Raw genomic sequence first — 23,338 nt, forward strand, 5'->3', positions numbered from 1 at the left:
TGCGCGACCAAATGAGAAGAATTGTGTGCCAGACACGTTCTCTTTACAAACGTCCTCTGCTCTGACTTCTCTTTTTTTAAGTTTCAATATACACAAGAACTGAGAGCAGATTTTCAGTGCTATCGAGAGAGATCTATTTCTATCAATATGGCCATACATTCCACTTCACACGCCACAAATAAAATAAAATATAGAATGTGAATGAGTTTGACGGTGAGAGGTCATCAATTGTGGAGAGTTTTTTTCTTATTTATCGTGCCATCAATGATACTGTCCTAACCACTCAGAATTCATGCGAAACGCTCTGGATATTAGATATTACCATAAAAACGTGTTCGTCAATTTTTTTCGAGGCTTTTCCAATGCCATCGAGTGCTGCTTAGTCACGAAGTGGAGGATGGCAGACGGGTGGTCCCCATTTTCCTCACACCCCACCCGAGATTTGGGGAGGGAAGTAGCGGGGATGATTGGGCAAAATAGGAAATTTTGAGTGTTACGCCCTAATGTGAGAATAAGTAGAGTGGATTTGATGGATATGTGGATGGGACAAGAAATGTTTTGAAAACATTTTAGAAATTGCCATAATAGTCATCAAATGTTTTTTCACGTTATTTGATTTATTTCCCTTCAAAGTGTACGCAAGCGGGGAGGAAAAAGAAAACAGTCACAAGAAATTGTGTTTCTCCCTCATTTTTCCTCTCGATGTAATTGCAAGACCTCTCTTGTATACGAGCTAAGATATATGTACACAATACTAACCCAAATATATATGTATTCTAGAAGAGAGTACTAAGAAAGTTGAAAATCAGTCGATCTAAAAGAAATCATTTATCCGGGCCTTTTATTTTTCTTCGCGACCCATGAAAAGTCATGACGAATTTATGTGACTTTCATCATGTATTAAAGAGGCGCTTTTTCTACTTGTAATAACAACCACAATGAAGATAACTTTGCAATATTTCACTGGACTTGACACATTTTAACTGCTTGAAACATCTTCGGCTTCCCAACATCGAGAAACTTTTCAGCATTCTCTGTCGTCTCTCAGGACCAAATTAAATTTCCATGAAGCGTCTGTATATAAAGCCATTTTGGCAATGCCTTCATAAAATTTGACTGCGCTAAATTTTCAATATTCCCCTGGAAAGTAACAACAGTACGTCTTATGGATCTTTCACCCCCTCGTATGAAGCAGAAATAGTATAGAATATTACATTATCAGCAAAGTGTATCACTTTCGATGCGATCGAATGTCAACCGGACAGGACGGAGGAGACAAACATTTTGACTGTTATATGGAAAGTGTTTCTCCTTGTATCCCACCATGATCCCAATATTTCTCCTGAATGATTACAATATCTTGTTTCACACTTGAGTAAACAGCTTTCTCGCTATCGAAGGGAGCGTCGGCGAAAGAAGTTTCAGTGTGGAATAAAAAATTTAATAGTGTTTAGACGGATCAGAGGAGAACACTATCGTCGTGGCGCGTTTTAATGTCACTTGGGGTGTGCTGAAATGGCATTTTTCTGTCTTCGCATTGTGTCTCCGGTGGCAGGATTTCTTCGAGGAAAAATTCATCAGCATTCAAATTATTCCACACAAGCTTGGGCACGACCAAATGAAGACATTCATATGTAAAATTGTGGATAAAATGCTCGTGAAATGTGATTCAGAATTTGTGAGTAAATTCTCATGTAATATGTGAAAGCTTCTTCGACAATTTTTGCCTTTTTCTCTCGCTCTCTCAGGATCTTCTTGACGACGAAATATTGGAAAATTCCCAGGAGAAATTTGTTCAGTCACAAGTGAAATTGTGCAATTGTTGTGTATCAAAGAAGAATACCATAGAACTCCTCCAACTGTATATCCTTATTCATATTTTTTGGCCTCTCTATACATATAATCTTCCTCAGCAGTATAAGAGCTATAATATTACAGCGACAGCTGGATGATTAAAGAGATATTCAAGATGGATAAGAAACTTTGATGCAAAATATAATCTTCATTTTCCACACACCCTTCAGCCCCTCATCAACACTGTCTATCGTCGACACCCTGGGTATTGTTGATTTACAGAAGTTGAAAGCTTGAGTAGAGAAGTTCCGAAAGACACAAGTTAGGCAAAAAGTCGAGATACGTGAATCATTCCTCTCGTGAGTTGGGGAGAAAAAACGCTGAATTATGTACTGCAGCTGGAGAAAAATTCTATAGACAGTGAAAAGCTTTCTGATAGAACATCTCCACTTAATAATTAATGGAACTTGATATCACTTTTAATTCTATTTGGCTTCCTTATGCCCGTTTGCTTCAATATAGCGTAAGAAAACCACTTCTGAACTCGTCTTCAAAAGTTTGTTTGTCCTTTAAGTTATTGCGAGCAAAATGCCTTCTGCAATTGGCTTTCTTATTGCAAATGAGTAAGCTCTCAAGTTAAATTATGCAACATTTCTGGTTGAATTTGACTGCCATTAACTTTACATCATCTGATTCGGAAGAAGATCTGCGTATTTGATATTCATGCATTTCAATTATGCAGAAAAGTCAAACTTGTTGTTTTCGTTGTTTGCCATGCTAAGAACTCCCATCAAGTTTCCAACTTCCGCAGCATCACCAATAACTAGGAAGAAACTTTTCAATATTTTCATTTAGAAGCCAATTTGGAAAGTGTATGAAGAAAATTTATGACCTCAGCTTGATTTGCAATCTTGAGAATTCAGAAGCATTACTTCTCCCTTTCAGCACACAGATAATTTTCTCAATTGCCATCGTGAATTATTTCTGGATTCACTCGGAGTTTCAATATTTATATCAATGAGAATTAAAGGCTTTCTTTTCCGATGGAAATATGTATCTCACAAAAGTATACAAGCAATTGAAAGGCAAACAGAGAAGTTCTTTCAAATTTCAACCCAAGTCAGAGTAATTCCATCTTTTTGCGTGTCTGCGGAGAAAATATCTCTTTGAAACACTTGAGGCTACAGTTAAAAAAAAATCTTCTCCACTCAGCGGAATCTTGTCGGGAAAAATTGTTACATTATTTTGTATGTTTTATGAGATAAAAGTTTGACATATACATATGTATTTTTTCTCTAAAAACGAACATGAGAGCCGAGAAATTGAGCAAATTTATGCAAGAACATGAGATTACAGCATAGGATTTAATCTGTTGGTGTATCCCACCCACAAGCGAGGAACCTTTTTGCCATTGTAAATGTCTCAGTGAGAGGATCTAAGATAGGGATAAGACAGAGCATATTTAATTTGAGTGAAGCAAACATATCATTTTACATTTTATTTAGAAGATCGGATGGGAGAGAAAAGGTGGCGCGGCGCACAAGGGCGGGGGAGAGATATTAATTTCTTGTAAAGTGTGAAAATGCTCAACCGCCAGCCCCGCCGGAGGAATTCATCAGGCAACAGTGGGAACAAGAAGACATAAAAAAGCATTTTCATGGTGTGGCTGAAAACATTTCAATATGCAGATTTCCCAGGGCTACACTTAAATAATGCGTGACCCCACGTCACACTATGACACTTTAATACATTACGCGCCCCGTGGCGGAGGGTGTTATAAATCCTGTTCTTTTTTCGCTTGATGCTGGTAAGGGGGAGAGAATGTCCCACTAAACGGGGTTTTGTTGGAGAACCACCACACATTATCCACTGTGCCAGTCATGAATAACTCATGGCCGGAGGATAATTGTGTATTGAAATTTTAAGCAGGGGCAATATTTCTTCGGCACTCTTTTCACCATTTTTTTGCTCCCTCACGAGACGCACGCAAAAAATGAAGAAAAGCCCGACATGAGGGAGAAAAGCTTCAACATTTCTGTATGTGACTGGTGTGTAGTTACGTGCCTCGTCTCACTTTATTATTATTACATTGCCCCAGACTTGCGGAGCGAGTGAGCCCGAGGCATAAATGACCACCGTCCTTAATAAGATAAAATCACTCGAGGGATATTTGATGATCTGCCGTGTGAAAGTGGATTAAGAAGTTTGTCTTGATGGTTATTCATAATTTCATTTGAGGTGTAATTCAGACATTGTAGCAGATGGAAGTGCTTTCGGCTACTATCGCAACAAATCTGGCCGTCTTTCAAAAAAACACCATGGGAGCGATTCCCCATAAAAAAAGGCCCCTCAATGATGCGCCGCGCGAGAATAATTCAATTGGCGCTCGAGAGTATTATTGGAATTGAACCAACTGTATTGTCTCAATTTCCACTGAATTCTTCACAAGCTCTTCTCCCATCCCAGAAAACGCTCTCATATAATTGATGTGTTGCAAACTCTGTAATCCACAATTGAATAAGCAAGCAATCCACAGAAGATCAAACACTATATGGGGGCTGTTTGGCAGAATAAATAATTTTCTCAATTTTCTTATTCTTCCATACTCTCACAATTTTTGTATAAGAACATTTCTCTGCTCTACGACGTATGATATTGTCTTGGACTGAGGAATTCGCCAAGAAATAAAGAAGTAAAGTTTAGATGACAAGAGCTAAACTTTGCAATTATCATTTGAAAGTTTAAGTACAATCTCCTCTTCCCCCTCCCCCCAAGAGACACCGCACTCTCTCTGTCTCGTAGAGCTTGCAAATTAAAAGCTCAAACTGTATCTTGCTGAAAGCTAGTCATTGCGAATAAAATTGAGCTATAAAGAAAGTTCTTTTTTTGCAATTGAATTCTCTATCTTGAGTTTAGTGTTCTCTCTGCAGGTGTGGAATGATTATTTCTTGGAGAAATTCAGCTGTGAAAGTTTAAAGGCAGTTGTCTCCAAACTTAAAGTCCGATTAATTATAGTGTTATTTGGCGAATCTGGATATTACCGTGAATAATTGATAAATTCTCTGTGATTTATGCCGAAAATATATTAGTAATTTGCTCAATTAGTTAATTTTCCCCTGAATCAAATTATTAAGACTGCAGATTTTCCTGGAAGTTATATTGAGTTTCCACTGTGATTTACATCAAATTTATTCCACTCTACGACTAGCAAATAATGTCACATGCACACCTTCAAAGCCAGGCTGTCTCATTTCAATATTACGCCATTATTGTCTCTGTGGAGAACACTCTGTTTTTCAAATGGTTAAGCGACAGTGCCAAATTGCAGGTGAAAAACCCAGGCGTAATTAAATATCCACGCTCTGCATCTCCATAATATCGCCAGTAGCCCATGTAACTATACATATAGCGCAGGAAAATATGGCAACTTTGAGTTTGAAACTTTCCTGCATTTACTACATAAATTGGCAACATACAAATGTCCATTAGCACATCTTTTTTCTCAATACGTTTATCGCACAAACAACTTTCTATCTCGTGCTAAAAGGTTTAAACCTAAACTTTTAATTGTATTTTTTTCTGTCAAATTTCTGTTCTCTTTCGTCACTGTCACCGTTCTCAAATGTAATTAAACATACGACGAAATTTGATTATACACAAACTATCGTCATTGGGTACTCGTGAAGATTGTATTGTTTATAGTGCGCGCATATTAGAGGGAGTTCAGGAGAGAGAAATAAATTAATTATGTAAGGTGAGTGGGTGGGAATGTGCGAATTCAAGGTATTGCCGCTTCATGGGTTCATATTGCATTACTTCCACTTGAGAAAATCGCTAAAATATATTGGCAAAAGGAGGATGCTGAAGAGAGGTACTCACATGCACGCCATGCACGAAGAGAACAGGAATTCCGGTGCTGAGGATGAGGAACCAGAGAACACTAATTGCCATAATGGTGTTTTTCTCCGTTCGAATCACCATGCTGGCGATCGGGTGCACCACGGCCAGGAAGCGATCGAGACTCATGAGGACGAGAGTGTAGATGCTGGCGTGAGCTGTGACCACGATGAGATACTGTACCACCTTGCACCAAGAATCGCCGAAGGGCCACATGGACAGCATGTAGTCTGTGGCGGTGAAGGGCACGCAGAAGATGACGAAGAGCAGATCCGCCACGGCGAGATTGATGATGAGGAGGTTGGTGGTGGAGCGCATCCCTGGATTGGATACCACCACGAGCACCACGAGGATGTTGCCCAGCAGGCCAGTGATGCCGATGACCCCAAAGAACACCGGCACCACGCGCGATACAATCAACTCCGTTTCGTCGAAGTAGGACTCGTTGACGGGCACCATGGACACGTTTGTCCACACTGCGGGGTCCGTCGTCGTCGCCATTGTCTCCGGCTGCACGTTCCTCACGTAGACGTGTGACTTGGGTGGCCCTCCGCCCACTGGCTCCTCGCCGAGTGTTGTTTTATGGCTCGAAAATTGCCCTGCTACAGGATGTCTATTGTCTCTCCTCTTGTTCAACCCACACTCGCGCGCCGCCTAGCAGCTCATCCACTGATCGTCACTTTTTCCCGGTAATTAATTTAGACTGGCAGTGAATAAACATTTTCAGCCGCATTAATTCACAATTATAACTTTTCACTGGAGGGTCCCATCCGTCCCATTACAACTCATATCTGGTGCGCTGCAAAAGGGGTGTCCTTCTCACGATGGGTGAGAAATTAGCATAAAAATTAATATTTTAGAGCACAGTGTACCGCTCGTCGGGCCAGGCTTTCCCCCTTCCACCCAGCAAAATCCATCATCCGAGCCAGCGAGGAGAATCGCTGGAAAAATATGCCACACACTTGATCTATTTTTATTCAAAAACACACAAAAACAGATATTCTTGTGCGCCTGCGAGCCACATCAATTAAACAGCAAAATGTACAATTCACTTTTAATGAGGCGAGGATTTTATTTGCGTTTTATTTCCACGAGAAATGGTGATCATTATTGTCATAGCTTTTAATCATTCCGTGGGTCAGACGGAAACACCCCAGAAGAATCATGCGGAAAACGCACACTCTGCGGGGGGATAATTCGAGTGCGTGCGACGAGCAAGAGCCAGATATTTGAGGGTAGAAGGTGTACATCTGTGCAACTTTTCCTCTCACACAGCTTTAATATTCATGCGGAGGAAATTTTTATTCTCCGTTTGACATCACACATCCTCAATGTGTCTTGTAAGGCATCACGACGGAGTTTTTCGTGGCAGAAAAATTTATGAGACGTGGAAAAGATATTTTCTCTCAGATATGCCTTACCAGGTCAATAGTAGCGGATAATGTAATAGAAATATGTACTAGGTGCAGTTCAAAAAGTTATTCGATATGAAGTTTGTTTAAAAGCCACACGAAAGTCAAAAGGGCTTCGAGTAAATTCGTTCTTGACTAAAGTGCCTGTAAAACTTGTTGTTTACCACTGACTCTAGCAGTCATAAAGTAAGTTTCTATCCGCACTATATTAAACCGTGAGTTATAGTTTTTAGCAGTGGAAATTTAGAAAACAGTTTGACAGCTTTTCACTAATCTTTTTGTCGCTGGAGAGCTGAAACTTTTCCCAAGTAACGTTTAATGCTATGTCATTAAATATTTAAGAGTATACTCTGCAAACTCACTGTTATTAATGACACACTGAGAGGAATAAAACAGGAACATGCTTTTTCTTGAATCTTAGAGGACCTGTAATTGAAAATAATGGGAAACTTTGCTGATTGCACGTGGTTCACTCCAAAAACCATATTATCATTCTTTACTGACTTTAATTGCGCAAGAATGCTTTCACTCAAAGTTAAACAACAGCGCTTCTTGTTGTTTTTGCCTATAAAAAAATGAAACACTTGCAACTAACCCGAGAACATTCTCTAAGCCAGCGCGATCATTTCCACCTTCTCGCCATTACTCAATATTTATTTATTTTAATACCCACAAGCGCGATCTCGCTTGAAATCGTGTTTTTCTAATAAAAACGAGAAAGTGCCCGCATGCTCCAGAGCCACTGCTGAGTCAATAAATTTTGTCGAATTCTCTAAATTTCATTTTCATCCCAAACATTATGCAAGAGGTGCTAATAAGTGATTCTGAGCACGCGTAGTGAAATCGCTCAAGGCGCTATATGGATAGAGTTACCGCTGAGCTGACGAGACGCGCTTTCCTGACAGTGCGAAAAAAATCTACTAATTTCCTGTGAGTCGTCTTAAGGTGATTTCCTTGCGGAGGTGTACAGTGCTTCCGGATAACTATGCTGCCCTTGTCAGGCAAAAAAGACGCCACAATGAGACGGTGAATATCAACAGAATTGTAAGATAGGCATCTCAGTGGCGAAGAGGCAGCCCCACAACGAATAATCCCTGCGTGCCGTTGAGAAAAACGACCCTCATGCCTTCCGCCCCCGCCCATAGGAAGCGCTTCCTCTCGCATGGGCTGTAGTGGCGAGAACTTTAAACACTTGTTCGCAGTGGGTCGCAGGCTGAGAGCGTTCCTAACGCCCATGCATGCGTGCCTCGGGCACGCAAGGGCGCCCCATGGGAGGGGTGCGGCTCCCCCGTGCCGGGTGCGCTTCAACTAGTGGGCAGGAACTAATTCAATGAGACACGCATTTCCATAAAATGACGAGAGGGGAATTTTGCATGGCCATATTTTACTGTTAACTGCCAATAAGTCCGCGCCGAAGACGCCGCTCGGCAGCTTAATAATTGGTACAAATTAATATTAATCACCACACGAGAAAACTTTACACATCCCGAGGACGTCTCTAGAGAGGCATGCCCACTTCACACCATCCAGGAGTGGAGTTATTCTGATCCCTTTTCAGGTCCCTCATTTCCGCCGGCTCTCGCCGTAAGAATTCACAACTATCGTGTGGCAGACAAAAGGGGTGATGCTGGTCTTAGGGGAATTTCGGGATTACTCAGGATGTTATCAAATTGGGGTCGGGCATCAAATGTCGACACTTTAATTTGCCGCTTCACTCCTTCACTAATTTCTGCGGCACAAAATGCAAATGAAAGGCTTTGTGATCCTTAACTTACCCTCCAGCACTAATCAAAAGCCATAAGTGGATGATGAATTTCCTGACTTTTGCCTCCAAAATTCAAGCCCATACATTAAAGAATCAACAATTACATTCCCATTTAACTATATAACGTCCGATTCACACGCCCAGCATCACAATAACTCTTTTCTTGAGGTAGATTTTAACTAGCAGCAAATTAATTTAACAGTCTCGTAAAAATTAATGGGACATAATCTGCCAGAGACACTTTGTCCCATCGCGCCTAGACTTGCGTTTTATATTCTAATTTAAAGTGTCACACACGCGAAAAAATCACAAATAAATTGTTCCTCTTTCGCGCGCACGGAAAACATGTCCAAGAAGCGCGTCTATTAATAAAGCTGCCTGGGAATCCCGATCACCCAGAAGACCGTCAAGGCTCATCTGGGGCGCCTCCCTTCGGGATGAAGTCACGCAAAATGCTGTTCGCAGGCACTGACAATAAATTGTGTGCGGCAATTAAAATTAATTAATTAATTCACGGGTATTGGATTCTTGTCGAATCCGCGCTGTACTGGCTGGAGGAATTTTGGCGCGAATGCAGAGCGATTTTCGCGAGGCTCCGATGATGAAATTCTCCTGGCCGACGAGAGTATCGCCCGAAAGTGTGGGTGATTAATTTGTCACTGGGCGAAATTGAAGGACTACAGCAGCACACACTTTTTCACCGTCAATGCGCACTCCGAGTCCTCTTCACTGGGATTCCTCTGGCTTGTCACTCTATGCTGAAGCATCCGTCCCACCCGAAACAAGTCACGGAACTGGAGAGGCCAGAGTAGTCACGAGCGAGAGCGGCGGAACCATTCGGTGTGGAGGCAAGTGAAGAACTGAGCGAACGGAAAATCTGCTCATGGATCTCTTACCTTTTTGCACGCCGCGTTCATTGTGGATTGTGGGTGATGTCTGCGCCAGTCTCTTCAGACACTCTCACATGGGCACATAGTGTTTATCGTGAGGCTGGCTATAGGCGCTCTCCTACACGCTGCGTGCGGAGCCCCACGAACGCCCCCTCCTCGCCAACCCCTCGCGCGCACCCGCCGATGATGTATATCACCACGCAGCGATACTCTCTCGGAGATTTAAGATATTTTCACGCCTGTTTTATGCAAAAAATAAAATTACATTCCCCCACATTCACCCTGTATGTAAATATTTAATGTAATGCCTTTGATGACTGCTGCAATATCAAATCGCAATTATTGCCTGGGCGCGGAAGTCTTTGGCGTGCGGAATGCAATTTTAATAAATTCCTCAAAGCAATATACAACTCCCCCGCATTTCCCGGCTCCTCCCTGCCATTCCCTGCTCCTGATTGGCGCGGAAAAAAAATTGTGACGATAAAAAGGGATATTTTATCGACAGATGTAAAAAGTAGAATTGCCAAAGAGGAATAAATCGTGTGTTATACATTAAAATCCATCGCTGTCCCTTCAGGACATTGTTGCCAGCCCAGCATCGTTATGCGCAATCATTGATTTTGCCGTAACCATCCCAGAAAATCATATAATATCCGGGAATTCCAGGAAAAATCCCCAATTTCATGTGGGTGTGGCCGTTATACAATTTTATCCATTCAAAATTAATCGTTCGAAAATCGATATTTAGCAGAATTTTCTCTCGATTCAGCAGAGTGTGGACGTCAAAAGTGCGTGTTTTGGAAAACCTCGTGGAAAATGGCACACAGCCGGTTAGAGAAAATAGGAACGATCTTTACAAGGTACTATTGGGCATCCAGAGAGTGCAGGGAATCAGATTTCATAAGGGTCTTTCGTCTTGCAGAACAACCGGTCTTCTAAGAACCGGTGCCATCAAGCCGGAAGACAAGCCTCTCTGGTACGACATTTACCAGGCATTTCCACCCAAGGAGGAGCCCCGATACGACAGACCGGCCCCAAAAACGGAAATTAGAGATATCTTCTACCCGGAGGATGTTGTTCGAGCGTAAGTCATGGCCAGAATCGCCCAAAATTCCTACACTCAAAATGGCAAATTTTGCAGGAAGTTTCACAAGTTCTCCAAGACTCAGGGAATGGTAACTTTGTCAGATACAAAGAATAAAACTCACTGCCAGACGTTCATTGAGATCTACAACAAGCTGAAGGAGGACGGCGCACTGTCGGAGGAGAAGATACTAGAGACAGCACAGATAAAGCTGGAGGAAGTGATTCAGGAGCAAAAGCTCAACAGAGGAGATTCTGGGCTTCTCTCCAGCTTCACAGAGGCAAAGACGAGGCAGGAGAGACAGGAATCGGCAAATGTGAATATCACGGATATCTTCAAGGCGTGAAAGTGGAGAATTAATTGATTAGTGAATAAATACAGCTAGAGAACATGTAATATCAGGATTCTTCTTCTACACTGTGAAAAATTTAGCCAAAAGTCTCAACATATCGACCAATGCAGTGTGATTGCACGAATCAATAATTCCCATTGAATTCAATGTGTTCAAGATGTGAATTAAATATTTACATGATTTACATAATGTTTTGAGGCTTTATCTACGAGAATTATTATGTAAAATCTGGTAATTTTTTCCGTAAAAGTGTAATAACGGCGAAATGAAATGTTCGCGAAGATTTCATCAGTAAACTTTTCAGTCTAGTGATGAGAAGTGCATGTGCAATTGTGGGAAAATGTTCAGAAATTTGAGGCAAATTCGTCTTTACAGTGCAAAATGTGAAGGGAAGGCAAAAGTGAAGTACACAGACACCATAAACTTGCCGAAAACGCAATTTCCTGCGCGTCTGGAAGCCAAAAAGCGCCTCTCAATTGAGAGTGAAATAAATGAGGTTAGGGAGTGTGTTTATGTTCTGAGAAATGATCGATTTATCTCAAAATAGCAATATTTCCTGCCTTCCAGCGATGCTTCCGGCCTCTCTATAGATGGCAGAATGAACATCTTCAGTCACCGGCGTTTGTCCTGCACGACGGTCCTCCGTACGCCAATGGAGATCTTCACATGGGGCATGCGATAAACAAGGTACGATTCATGAAGAATTCTTGGGATTCCGCTTTACACGGAGCAATTGTCTTTGCAGATCTTGAAGGATATAACAAACCATCACCACGTGATTCGAGGAAGGAAAGTGCACTACATTCCTGGATGGGATTGTCATGGTCTCCCAATAGAGTTGAAAGCTCTCTCCGGGGATTCTTCATCAGATGCAGTGACAATCCGAAAGAAGGCTCGTGAATTCGCCCTGAAGACCATTCAGAAACAGAAAGCAGGCTTTGACTCCTGGGGAGTCATTGCTGACTGGAAGAATGAGAATGCGTACTACAAAACCACCTCTCCCGTGTTCATTGCCAATCAGCTGAGGGTGTTCTTCGACATGTATTCAAGTGGACTGATCTACAGAGACTTGAAGCCTGTCTACTGGTCACCATCCTCAAGAACTGCCCTCGCAGAGGCTGAACTTGAGTATGACAACAATTTCAAGAGTCCTTCGCTATATCTGAGACTCCCAGTGAAAACAAGTCTGCCAGAAATTGAAAGCTTAGCCGGAGGCAGGAATCTCTGGGCTTTGGTGTGGACAACAACTCCTTGGACTTTGCTCTCAAACCAGGCAATTTGCTTCAACAGTGAATTGGAGTACTGCATTGTTGGAGTGCAAGATTCGCCAGATTGTTACATAATAGCTGCGGATTTATTGGAAGAAAACAGAGGAATCTTCCCTAATCCGATTGAAGTTATGGGCAAAATTGACGCAAAACTGCTAAGTCGATTACAATATCAGCATCCCATAGTCGAAAATCGGGAGTTACCTTTCTTCTCAGCGTCGCACGTGTCTTCAGCGAAGGGAACTGGCCTTGTTCACACAGCACCGGCTCACGGATTTGAAGATTTTCTGGTGGGAATGCAGCAAAAACTACCCACGGAGTGTTTCGTTGATGAACTGGGAAATTACACAGACACATCACCAGAATTCTTGAGACACAAAAACGCCCTGAAGGAAGGATCTCAAACAGTGCTTGAGTACCTGAAAGCCAAAGACTTAATAGTGCATCTTGGGGAAATAGAACACTCTTATCCAATTGACTGGCGAACAAAAGAGCCCATCATCATTCGCGCCAGTGATCAATGGTTCATCAACACTGATAAGATTAAAGAGAAAGCAATTGAAGAGATTGAGAAGGTTAGCATTTTCCCGAGGGTGAATTCAGTGGCTAGTAAAAATTTGCTGATAACACAGCTGCAAAAGAGACCATACTGGTGCATCTCTCGTCAGAGAGCCTGGGGCGTTCCGATTCCTGTGTTCTATGAAAAAAGCTCGAAGAAAGTTGTGACTTCGAAGGCTATTGTGGAGAAAATGTGCGAGGAAACGATGAAGAATGGAAATATTGATTTCTGGTGGGAGAAATCTGTGCAGGAACTCCTCCCAGAAAGCACCCAAGAACTGGAGAAAGGCATGGACATTCTGGATATATGGTTTGATTCTGGAATAACCTGGTCACATGCTCTGGAGGGTGATAAAATTGCCGATTTGTACCTTGAGGGCATTGATCAGTTCACTGGATGGTTCCAATCATCTCTCATGACGAGTGTGGCTGTGAGGAGCAAAGCTCCCTATAAAGCCATCTTCGTGCATGGCTTTGTGCTGGACGAAAAGGGTCAGAAGATGTCCAAGAGTCTGGGAAATGTTATCCACCCCAAAGACATCGTGAAGAAGTATGGCACTGACACGATGCGTTGGTGGATTGCAGCGCACGGTACTCAGCACACTTCCATTCTCCTGAGTGAGAATATCCTCCAGGCATCGGCTGAGAATGTTCACAAGATCCGTGGCACTTTGCGCTACTTGATTGGAGTTTGTGGACAGATGAAGGAACGTGATTTCCCAGAAGATCTCAGCAAGTTCACATTCTTAGACAGATTCTTTCTGGGCAAACTGCGGGATTTCCATAATTCAATCTTCAATTTCTACGATGCATATGAGTATAATCGCGTAGTATCAGCAATTCTCAATTTTGTCGCCAATGAAGTGTCCAGCATTTATCTCCACTTGTGCAAGGATCGCCTCTACTGTGGCAGCGATGCTGAGTACAGCAGGATTCAGCAGACAATGAATGCGTGTTTTATGCTATTGGCCAAGGCACTGTGGCCAATTGTACCGTTCGTGGTTGAGGAGTGCTGGAGCCACTCTAGCGGCGATGCACCCTTCGGACAGCAGAAAATTGGCACACCTCCAGCATCGTGGGCGGACGAGGAGGCTAAGGCGGTGATTGAGAAATGTCTACAGCTCAAGGAGGCACTCAATAGATTAACCACTCAGACAAACACATGGAAATTAAATGTCAAGATTCTGTGTAATCCCATCGATTACGAATCATTGAGGGTGAGAGTGAATGATAATGGGGAAATTGCTATTCAATATCTCAACTGTGACTTTATTTGCAGAAACTCCAGCCCGAGAATGGTGAAGACTCGTTTGGCTCTCAATTGAGTGAACTTCTACAAGTTTCCACCGTACAATTGACTAAGCTTGAGGACAATGCTGAATGTCAAATCCATATGGACATCAGCGAGTCTCCTCTTTGTCCCCGATGTCGCAGATTCGCTCTCAGTCCCGGTGACATCGTTTGCAGTCGCTGCGATGTGGTTTTAAGGACAAAGAGCCGCTGCACGTGAATAAATAGAGGTACATAGTTATATTTTAAGTAGCTATTGGTGCTGCACTTCCACGGAGAAACTCCACAGCTGCGATTGAGATCCGTGGCGACAAGCCGACACAGCCACGGTTGGTCCAACAAGACTCTCTAGGCATTTACCCGTTGTGGCGTGCATTAAATTGCCGCCGTTTCGCAACCAACGCTGGGCTGGTGAATTTCGGCAGTACTCCAGAATGACCAGACTCTGGAACACATTGACGCAACCGCCCGAGTCAGGACTCAGAGCGCCAGTGTAGTTATGGAGGGCCCACTTTGTGGTCTCTCTGTGGCTATAGCAATTTGCCAACTGAATGTGTCTCTGGCGACTGTTGTCTGTCGTCACAGAGAGGCAGCGGTCCTCGTGCTTCAGCTCACCAAAGGCGATGTGCTCCTCATTGGGAAGTCTGAAAGTGCAAAGAGAGAGAGAGAGACGGAGAACTTTAAATTAAAGGCGATAATCATGAGCGTAGCCAGAAAGTGTAGTTAAATGAAGCTAAATTTAAAGTGCATTGGTAAGAAAATTAAATACATCTATAAATTAAATCCAAATTACAAGGAGGTTTCGCTCTTTTAAGCACAAACAACTGAAAGTAAGAATATGAGTAATATCATTGATTCTCTGGCGTAACTTTTCAAAGTCTCAACTGAACTATTTCTGTCGCATAATGATAATATTGTGAGATAGTAAAAAAATCCCGCCGTTTTTCTCTACTGGTGAAATCTCAATAAATCTGCACCACAAACCCCATTAAATGGATGTTTCTGGCTGGGATTTGTGAGCTCTCTTTCGCTCTCTGTGATGTGAATGTTTATTAAACTAATAACATTTAGGCATCACAGCATATTTTTTGTGTTACTTTTGGCTGTAATTCTACGCAAAAAACGCCATAATCCAGCGGGAGGGATATTATTTAATTGAATAATTGAGAAATCAGAGTCACGTGCAAGAGAAATTGTGGGATAATGGGTGATATTCATCCTTAATGCGAGGTACTTTATCGCGAGGGCGAGAAATGTGAGATGCTTTCTGCCGCGGGCGAGAGAGATACTCACTTGAGCTCGTGGAAGACGGTCTGGAGGTACCAGGAGAAAGTGCGGCATTGGAGCTTCTCTTTAAGGGTCGCCGCATCTTTCGTGTCTTTAATCTTAATGCTCTGGGCATTTGGACGGGCAAAGTAGAAAAAGTGCTTGTACTCGTCCAACCACACCTCGGCGATGAGCTTGGAATTGCGCAAGAAGGTGTAAGTGCTCCCGCGGGGAAAGTCGTATGGGTGCTTCTTCCTGAACACATGCCCAACTCGACTGCACGGAGCGATTTCCACTTGACCACCGCACATCCATGCCTTGAGGGAGATTTCCAGGGACTCTCCGCCCCAGATCTCGAGATTACTGTCGAAGCCGCCGAGCTGATGAAACCACTGGCGGGAGATGAGGAAAATGCCACCATACACAGTTGGACTGGCGAATGAGGACGTCTCGTCCTGGACGGTGTGGAGCTCTTCGTCGGAGCGGGGAATCCACTTGAATCTCAGACTCCAATCGAAGCCCGCCTTCAAGTTGGTCGTTGTGGCTCTGTACTCGAAGGTGGAGGCATCGATGATGTCTATAATGGGACTGACAAGCGCTCCGGGGTGATAAGAGAGCCTGTCGATGAGTGGCTCAACCCAGCCCACATTCACCTCGCAGTGACTGTCGAGGAAGACGATGTACTCAGCAGAAGCGTGCAGAGCTCCAATCTTCCGTGATCGGATGAGACCTGAGCAGAAAAAAAACCAAGATTTCCTTGAGAATTGACCTCTTGCAAACACGCGCCGAAAATCATTGGCAATTACCTTCTCGCTCGTGATTTCTGTACAACTTAATTTTTGGCAGATTCTCTAGAATATTCGCACTGAGTCCTGCAAGCGTTTGATTTGAAAAATCATCAGTTCATATGGAATTGAATTGAGTCTCACCATTTCTGCTGAAGTCATCGATAAGTATGATTTCATGGAGCAAATCTGGTGGTGTGCGATTGATTACACTGGAAATTGTCCTTAAGAGAGCTGATTTGGCCTCATTGTGGAACACCACTATCACAGATACATTCTTCTTGGCATTCAGCACGTATTCCCTCGCTCTGCATCTATAACGAGCATTGATAAGATTAGTTTCGCGACTCTGGCATTTAATCAGCGACGAGGGTGGCAAGATTCTCCGGAAATCCAATATGTTTTAATGGGAAATTGACGTACTATTTCCACACTAAAGCGTCACCTATGGTGCTTCTTTTAAAGAGATTTCCACACCGTAATTCAATAATAGTAAATTATCACATTAGACACTGTCTTTGTCACATTCTTTTTGCCGCGCATAGTTTTCGCGCCGTGAATTCTAATGAGGAACTGTTGTGAATAATTTATTGATATAATTAATTAGTATGTTTATCGCATATGCCAAATATACTGAAATTGTGATTAACTTCTAATCAACCATTTGCTATTGAGGCGCCTAGAAAAAAAGTCAGCAGAAATAAATTTTGACTAGAGGAAATATTACAACTCCTCAATAACAATTTGAGATAATTTTCAAATCGAATCTGCCCCCAAAAACCAACTCCGCAAAAACTTGCAATTATAAAAAAGAAGCTTATCTGCAATAAAGCACACAGAAATACACAAAAAAGATCATACATTGCTGAAGCAATAGTCAAAAGGTCAAAAGCATACTAAAATAATCTCTCAATGAATCCTATAATTAACTGAATATTTCCTGGTGTACGGATGGTAGAATTTTAATGACCATTCGTAAGATTTTCAGCACACTAATCAATCAATACATTATAAGCTTTTTTTCTGTCCCCTTTTTGTCACTTCACCTGGGTGGTCGTGTGTCCGGAATGTCACGTCCGCTGGAGAGTGAATTGCTGACGCTCAGATTGAAATAGTGCTCCTCGAATGCAGTTGAGAGGGCGTCTGAATGGCTCATGAAGTCGCTTTGCGAGAAATTGAGTATTGCTTCGACCGGTGCGACTTTCCGCCTCACTTTCTGCTCCACGGGCGGCAGGATGGTCAGTGTGTAGAAGATGAAGATCACAGTTGACACTATCAGACCGAAGAAGCCCAATTTCCTGTGCAGAAAGCGCAATCCGCCGCGTCTGAGCATATCACTGGCATTCAATTGGGCCCATTTGGGCCTTTTTGGCGGGAAATATCATTCACCATCGGCGCGAGAACGCTTGCGAGTGCGGGAACTTTGAGTAAAAGCGAACGCAACACTGCGGGAGCTCAAAAACAAATCTATATACAATTTTCTACACAGTCAATTAAGTTGTGAAGGAAATAGAGAGAGAAAGAGAGAGAGAGAGATAATTTGTATCGCAGTGATGATTAGGGAGCCGTGAAACACCACTTTTATTCACTCAAGAACACACTTTTCCATCTATTTTCCGTCAAATGCGCGCACGTGAACCAATTACGCTGATGGAGAGTATTGAAAAAGTTGGTCGAGTGCAGAGCTTTTCCATTCCCTCATGTCACTCCTATTATAACACTGCACTGCGTTTTAAATTGATGTACCAGAGAAATGAATTTTGGCACTGTTCATTCTGTCTTCGCGGATTTTTCAACCATTCACCGAGAGTGAGTTGCGATAACTGAATAATTAAATTATGTGCCCGTAGCGCCGAACCCGCTGATCGCCGCTCGTGTGGCTTTTATGCCATCTCCTCAAGCCATATCGATTGCTGGTTATGTGTGGACGGACACTGGCTGATCCCAGTGCCAGCGAATGCCCATGGCGAGCTCGGAGGAGGGACACAAAAAAGAGTTAATGTGCGGCAATTTATCAAGAAGTGCCTCTGTGCGAAGAAATTATGATACAACAGAGGCATCTTGAGCAATTATTCCAGCTTGCCAAAATGCCATCAACGGCGAAAAATTGCTTTTATAATGATTGCAAAAGGAAGTGATAAAATCGGTTGGACTTTTGAATGACCAGCAGCGAGCTCGTGGCCCATCTCTCCCCTACACACACTATACAAAGAGAGAGGGACAGAGAGAGAGAGAGTGAGCGCAGAGACAGATTTGAACGAGCGAATAGTAATTTGAGATAAGATACGCGACTTTAATCGGTTTATGCTAACAAAAATACGTGCCTGAATAAGATTATGACGCACTTAATGAGGCTATCAAGCATTTTAGCATTATATGTATTCTACAAAACCAGACCTTATCTATTGAATTCTCAACGATATTCATCTTCGACGGCTGGATCTTATCTCACTTTAACTTACAATGTTTCCAGTTTTGCCACAACATTAACTCTGGAGTGTTTTAGCGATATCTTCCTTGAAAAACTATTTATTTTGCGGCACAAAAGCAGTGTCAGTCAATTTGTGGGCAGAAAAGCGTGAGCACGTCGCGCTTTTTCACACACAACCGGAGGTGAACTTACTATATGAAGTATTGATAATCGATAACGTGGAATACGGCACACAAGACCTGTTCAGCACTCCAACCTGGAGAGTGTGAGTGAAAAACGCTGCAATTGACACGCTTTTCACTGAAAATTTATTTGTTAGGAAGTGATAAATCTCGTGAATCTGCAATTGCGTCATATTTCTCGCTAGCAATATCAATTTAGTGAACATATTTGCTAAGTGACAATAAATGTCTCACCACATATTTCTTCCCCAAACATCTTAAGTGCAGGACATTTCCATGGAAATAGAATACTTTCTTAGAAAATCGAGGTCAAAGGGTAATTACTTCCTATCACTCTGACCCTGTCACATCGCGAAGACTGAATATTTCAGATGACTTTTTGGCTGATTGACTCAACCCATGAGCGATACAGTATATCTGAGTGATATTTTATTGATGAGTCAAATTGAATTAATAATAGTGTACCTGCGGATAAGGTAAACACATTTCAGCACTTTTCCCACCCAAAATGATTGAGTCTTGACCTAGAAAAACCCAAAATAGCTCTCATATAAACATTATCAGTGAATTTATGAAGTTCCAGCATCCAAATTATCCATTTAATTTATTCAACAGATAGCATTTCAAATCAAAACAGTTGAAGAAAACTTCCTTGGAGTTCTGCCTTTATCCTTAACTCTATACTTTATCGGAAATTGCTATAAGTTGTAAAATAAGTGGAATAAAATATCCAAAACCTAATAAACTGAATTTTCATTATTCTCGTAAGCAGTTTGTTGCTCTCCGTGAAATAAAATCATAAGCTGACATGGTTCATGAACCAACTTGAAAATTAATGTAAACGTTTTCTTGCTTCTGAAAAACTTTACTTAAAAAAAAAGAATTTTGCACCGCACAAATGCTTGCGCAATAAAAAACCATACCAATTCTCCAAATAACAAAAATCTTAGATAATTTGGCACAGAATTCCTCCTATGTGCGACTGTGGTTTTGCGATAGTCAAAATAAAAATACCTTATAAATATGAAGCGGGTCAGTGACCTTTCCACTCAACTATCAACATTATAATGCCCAAAAAAATACGACGATAAGGGTCCAATGTGGTTTTGTGGGTCAAAATTTTCCTTTATTAACGCGACTCTCCCTAGTTATGCATTTATTAGTTCAATTGAATTACACTTGAGAGGTTTCGTAAATTTGAACAGCGACCTTTTTTCTCTCTCTCTATCTCTCTGGTGCTCTTGAAAGCGAGAATAATCAAGCAAATTGTTTGTGATAATGTCTGAGCGAGCAGAAGAGCGCGATTCGCAGGCGAGGCAGTCCGGACAAGTGTCAGTGATCCAGAAAGAAGGTTCTCAGTCACGATCAGAGAGTGAGAGGAATTTCTACAGCATGGGAATGGACAAGGGCAGCTCAGTGAGTCTCTCGGTGGACAGTTTTGGACTCGTGAAGGATCCAGTGACGAAGAAGGAGGAGACAGTCTGGGTCTACACATGGAGGAACTCCTTGAGTCGCGTTTCAGTCAAGGTGAGATTCATTAATATTGCAAACATAATGAACTTTAATCATTTAGTCTTTCGTAGAGTAATTAATTCCAAATGCGTATTTGTCGTATTTGCTGATGAATGGGGAGGAAATTACGTTCAAGATTACAGTTTTCTACGTGAAATTGGGAGGGAGTTGAAAGCTTTAAGGAATTTTCTTACCTCTCTATCCGTTCAGGTCATCAGTTACGGCGCCACAATCTTGTCCGTGGAAGTTCCGGACAAGAATGGAGTTCTGCAGGACGTGGTCATGGGATTTGACTCTCTCGAGGGCTACTTCAATCCTCTGAATCCCTATTTCGGCGCCACTGTTGGCCGAGTGGCGAACAGGATTGCTCACGGGAAGTTCTCTCTGGACGGCAAGGATGTCCAAGTGGCCAAGAACTGGAATGGGAAGCATCATCTTCACGGTGGAATTGTTGGATTTGACAAATTCAACTGGACTGGCTTCGTGGACGGCAACGCCCTTGTGCTCAGTCACTTCTCTCCGGACGACTTCGAGGGCTATCCGGGCGATTTGCTGGTTCAAGTACGCTACGAATTGACCGACGATGACGCCCTGAAGATCAATTTCTCTGCCACGACATCGAAATTGACTTCTGTAAATCTCACCAATCATTCCTACTTCAATCTGGCCGGTCATGATGCTGGAAATGAGGAGATTTACAAACACTTCGTGGTCATCAATGCTGATAAAATCACTGAGACGGACAGTGAGTCTATTCCTACTGGAAAACTCCTTGAAGTCGGAGGAACTGCCTTCGATTTGCGCTCTGGAAAGACTCTCGGAGAGGCTTTCAAAGCCACAGCAGCCAATGGGTATGACGACAATTTCTGCGTGACCAAGTACAGCCAGGGAGATTCCTTCGTGGCCAGAGCTGTGCATCCGCCGTCTGGGCGCTTCCTGGAAGTCTACAGCGATCAGCCTGGCGTGCAATTCTACACGGCGAACTTCCTGCCGGATCCCAAAGACTCTGCATCGCCGAAGCTGCACGGCAAAGGCGGAGGATTGTATCAGAAGCACGGTTCGTTCTGCTTCGAAACCCAAAAATTCCCGGATGCCGTGAATCACGTGAGTTCTTTGTTGTCGGAATATTTCAATTACTTTTGTCTCATGCATTTCTTCCGGACAGGACAACTTCCCGTCGACAATCTTGAAGCCAGGAGAGACTTATCAGCATCTCTGCGTCTACAAATTCGGCTGGCAAAAGTAACTTTTCTTACCTATGAATATTGTTTTATTACTTTTGCTATAATAAACGGTCTGGTAGAGTTTACCACTGAGAGAGTCGTGACTTGGGATGCGACTACATTTCGCTGGCCCACTTCTGGACAGCCTTCTCGGGCGGGAGGCGAAATCTCCACTCGTCTCGCATGAACTCATAGACATTCAGACCCAGATTGTACAATTCCACGGAGAATTCCTTCTCGTCCTGCTTCCACTCCCGATCCATGCCGCCGAACATCTCCATCCGCAGCAGGGCCACCATGGAGGGATTGAGGTATCGCTTGATGGCGTTAAACAACTGCAACTTGTTCATGCTCTTCTCGCCCTTCGAACCATTGCTGCTCTCGGCTGTGCTCGTGGACGTGGGCTGAGGCGCAGGAGGAGCCGGCGGGACGGCCTTGAGGGTGCTCACAGTCTCCAACACCATTTGCTTCAGCTCTCCCAGCTCCTTGGCCATGCACTCCAGCGCTTCGTCCCTCTTCGGCTCCTCAGGCTGCTTGGGCAGCTCTTGCGGCACCACGTCTGGACTCTCGAACTCAATCACCTCTCTGACCGTCTGACGCACTGGTTCAGATTTCATCTTCATCTCCATCAGCACCTCCTGGCGCGCGGTGAGCTTCACATCCGACGGAGGCGCAGGCTTCCGCAGCGGCTTCTTCACGACGCACCCCACATTTTGGGTCACTTTGGTGCGACTGGCTTGTTTGTACGCGGGATTGAGTATCGCAGGTGTCTTGTGCTCCTTCCTCGGTGTCACCACCTTGTCCTCTAACACCTGATTAAGCTCAAAGATGAAGTTCTGCTGGTTACTCTGTCTCGCATTTGATATCATCAGATTCTCCCCTGGTGAGATGTTGATGTCGTCCTCGGTGCTCTGCAGTATGTCAATGACAAAGTTGTCCTGGGCCGTCTCGCCCTCCTCCATCTCTGGCACGTCCAGCTTCATCACCAATTGATTGGCATCCGACAGCTTGGCTACCTGCTCTTCCGGAGAATCCTTCTCCAAGTCTATCACGACGTCTTCGAAGCGCATCAGCGTGGGATATGCCGTCTTCACGAGGCTGTTCTGCAGGTAGTTCATGAAGCTCTCCGTCCGGAAGTGCATCTGACACACGACTTTGTTCTTCAGCTTGTCCAACGGCAGAGACATGAATTCAACACGATTGGCAAACTTTGCCCACTTTCTGCACAAATCCGTCTTCTTGGCGGGAAAGTGGAAGAAGTGCATGTTTGGGGAGTTGGCACTGTTGTTCTCGCATGTCTGGAACGTACATCGACAGCCACCCATGGCGAAAATTTGAGAAAACTCACGATAAAATTTTGTAAACAACTTTTTATGATGCACAATTTGACATCTGCGCGAATATCGATGACGCGACGCCACTTTTCGAAAGTGAATTTCGATTTATCGGCCGTTGATATTCCCGATATATCGGCGATGCTCTTCAAAAGAGAAATGTCTGTTAAAATGGAATAGATAATACACCAAAGAATAATTTGCTGAATACAAGGAATAATACAAATTCTCAATAGCAAATATTTTCTTAAATTTCATAGAGCAAGAATTTAATTCCACAAGAATTCAAGTGGAA

The 23,338-nt window shown here is 43.1% G+C and overlaps 6 protein-coding genes across 9 annotated transcripts in view; 3 read left to right on the plus strand and 3 right to left on the minus strand.

The window, feature by feature from the left end:
• LOC132264843 (allatostatin-A receptor-like) overlaps window positions 1-6,192 on the minus strand; it is a 44,519-nt gene extending 38,327 nt beyond the window's left edge. Inside the window, exon 1 of the mRNA XM_059765172.1 lies at window positions 5,674-6,192. Within this exon, the coding sequence (XP_059621155.1) occupies window positions 5,674-6,192 (519 nt within the window). The remainder of the gene's footprint in view (window positions 1-5,673) is intronic.
• Window positions 6,193-10,521: 4,329 nt separating this feature from the next.
• On the plus strand, window positions 10,522-11,238 carry LOC132263768 (small ribosomal subunit protein mS23). The gene is made up of 3 exons (XM_059763742.1): window positions 10,522-10,618; window positions 10,681-10,842; window positions 10,900-11,238. The coding sequence occupies exons 1-3, from the start codon at window positions 10,575-10,577 to the stop codon at window positions 11,186-11,188; spliced, it is 495 nt and encodes a 164-aa protein (XP_059619725.1). The 5' UTR covers window positions 10,522-10,574; the 3' UTR covers window positions 11,189-11,238.
• A 100-nt stretch (window positions 11,239-11,338) lies between these two features.
• Window positions 11,339-14,530, plus strand: LOC132263598 (isoleucine--tRNA ligase, mitochondrial). Its single transcript, XM_059763429.1, has 4 exons — window positions 11,339-11,690; window positions 11,762-11,881; window positions 11,940-14,237; window positions 14,300-14,530. Exons 1-4 carry the CDS (start codon window positions 11,517-11,519, stop codon window positions 14,528-14,530), a joined length of 2,823 nt encoding a protein of 940 aa, XP_059619412.1. The 5' UTR covers window positions 11,339-11,516.
• A 33-nt stretch (window positions 14,531-14,563) lies between these two features.
• On the minus strand, window positions 14,564-18,567 carry LOC132263660 (putative polypeptide N-acetylgalactosaminyltransferase 13). Its single transcript, XM_059763556.1, has 5 exons — window positions 17,408-18,567; window positions 16,506-16,675; window positions 16,383-16,448; window positions 15,604-16,306; window positions 14,564-14,954 (listed from the first exon to the last, which is right to left on the minus strand). Exons 1-5 carry the CDS (start codon window positions 17,692-17,694, stop codon window positions 14,564-14,566), a joined length of 1,617 nt encoding a protein of 538 aa, XP_059619539.1. The 5' UTR covers window positions 17,695-18,567.
• Window positions 18,568-18,777: 210 nt separating this feature from the next.
• On the plus strand, window positions 18,778-21,821 carry LOC132263695 (galactose mutarotase). Of its 4 annotated transcripts, none has more exons than XM_059763607.1 (4): window positions 18,778-19,290; window positions 20,269-20,501; window positions 20,697-21,590; window positions 21,652-21,821. In XM_059763607.1, exons 1-4 carry the CDS (start codon window positions 19,251-19,253, stop codon window positions 21,730-21,732), a joined length of 1,248 nt encoding a protein of 415 aa, XP_059619590.1. In that variant the 5' UTR covers window positions 18,778-19,250; the 3' UTR covers window positions 21,733-21,821. The 4 variants fall into 4 exon arrangements, with proteins under 4 accessions (XP_059619590.1, XP_059619607.1, XP_059619617.1 ...); XM_059763624.1 differs by having other exon boundaries at window positions 18,779-19,450; window positions 20,223-20,501; XM_059763634.1 differs by having other exon boundaries at window positions 18,782-19,057.
• Window positions 21,818-23,280, minus strand: LOC132263714 (uncharacterized). Its single transcript, XM_059763647.1, has one exon. It carries the CDS (start codon window positions 23,032-23,034, stop codon window positions 21,826-21,828), a length of 1,209 nt encoding a protein of 402 aa, XP_059619630.1. The 5' UTR covers window positions 23,035-23,280; the 3' UTR covers window positions 21,818-21,825.
• Window positions 23,281-23,338: the final 58 nt, after the last annotated feature.

Source organism: Phlebotomus argentipes, unplaced genomic scaffold, assembly GCF_947086385.1.
Source record: "Phlebotomus argentipes unplaced genomic scaffold, Phlebotomus argentipes genome assembly contig_2, whole genome shotgun sequence".
Lineage (NCBI taxonomy): Eukaryota > Metazoa > Arthropoda > Insecta > Diptera > Psychodidae > Phlebotomus > Phlebotomus argentipes.

Coding starts and splice junctions, on each gene's coding strand:
- LOC132263768 (XM_059763742.1), top strand. CDS start 10,575: ATGGCACACAGCCGGTTAGAGAAAATAGGAACGATCTTTACAAG. Junction 10,619..10,680: donor ATAGGAACGATCTTTACAAG/GTACTATTGGGC, acceptor TTCGTCTTGCAG/AACAACCGGTCTTCTAAGAA. Junction 10,843..10,899: donor CCGGAGGATGTTGTTCGAGC/GTAAGTCATGGC, acceptor CAAATTTTGCAG/GAAGTTTCACAAGTTCTCCA.
- LOC132263598 (XM_059763429.1), top strand. CDS start 11,517: ATGTGCAATTGTGGGAAAATGTTCAGAAATTTGAGGCAAATTCGTCTT. Junction 11,691..11,761: donor TTGAGAGTGAAATAAATGAG/GTTAGGGAGTGT, acceptor CCTGCCTTCCAG/CGATGCTTCCGGCCTCTCTA. Junction 14,238..14,299: donor TCGATTACGAATCATTGAGG/GTGAGAGTGAAT, acceptor CTTTATTTGCAG/AAACTCCAGCCCGAGAATGG.
- LOC132263660 (XM_059763556.1), bottom strand. CDS start 17,694: ATGCTCAGACGCGGCGGATTGCGCTTTCTGCACAGGAAATTGGGCTTC. Junction 16,307..16,382: donor CAGAAATCACGAGCGAGAAG/GTAATTGCCAAT, acceptor TTTTCTGCTCAG/GTCTCATCCGATCACGGAAG. Junction 14,955..15,603: donor ACCGTCTTCCACGAGCTCAA/GTGAGTATCTCT, acceptor TTGCACTTTCAG/ACTTCCCAATGAGGAGCACA.
- LOC132263695 (XM_059763607.1), top strand. CDS start 19,251: ATGGAAATAGAATACTTTCTTAGAAAATCGAGGTCAAAGG. Junction 19,291..20,268: donor TAGAAAATCGAGGTCAAAGG/GTAATTACTTCC, acceptor CTGAGCGAGCAG/AAGAGCGCGATTCGCAGGCG. Junction 21,591..21,651: donor TCCCGGATGCCGTGAATCAC/GTGAGTTCTTTG, acceptor TCTTCCGGACAG/GACAACTTCCCGTCGACAAT.
- LOC132263714 (XM_059763647.1), bottom strand. CDS start 23,034: ATGGGTGGCTGTCGATGTACGTTCCAGACATGCGAGAACAACAGTGCC.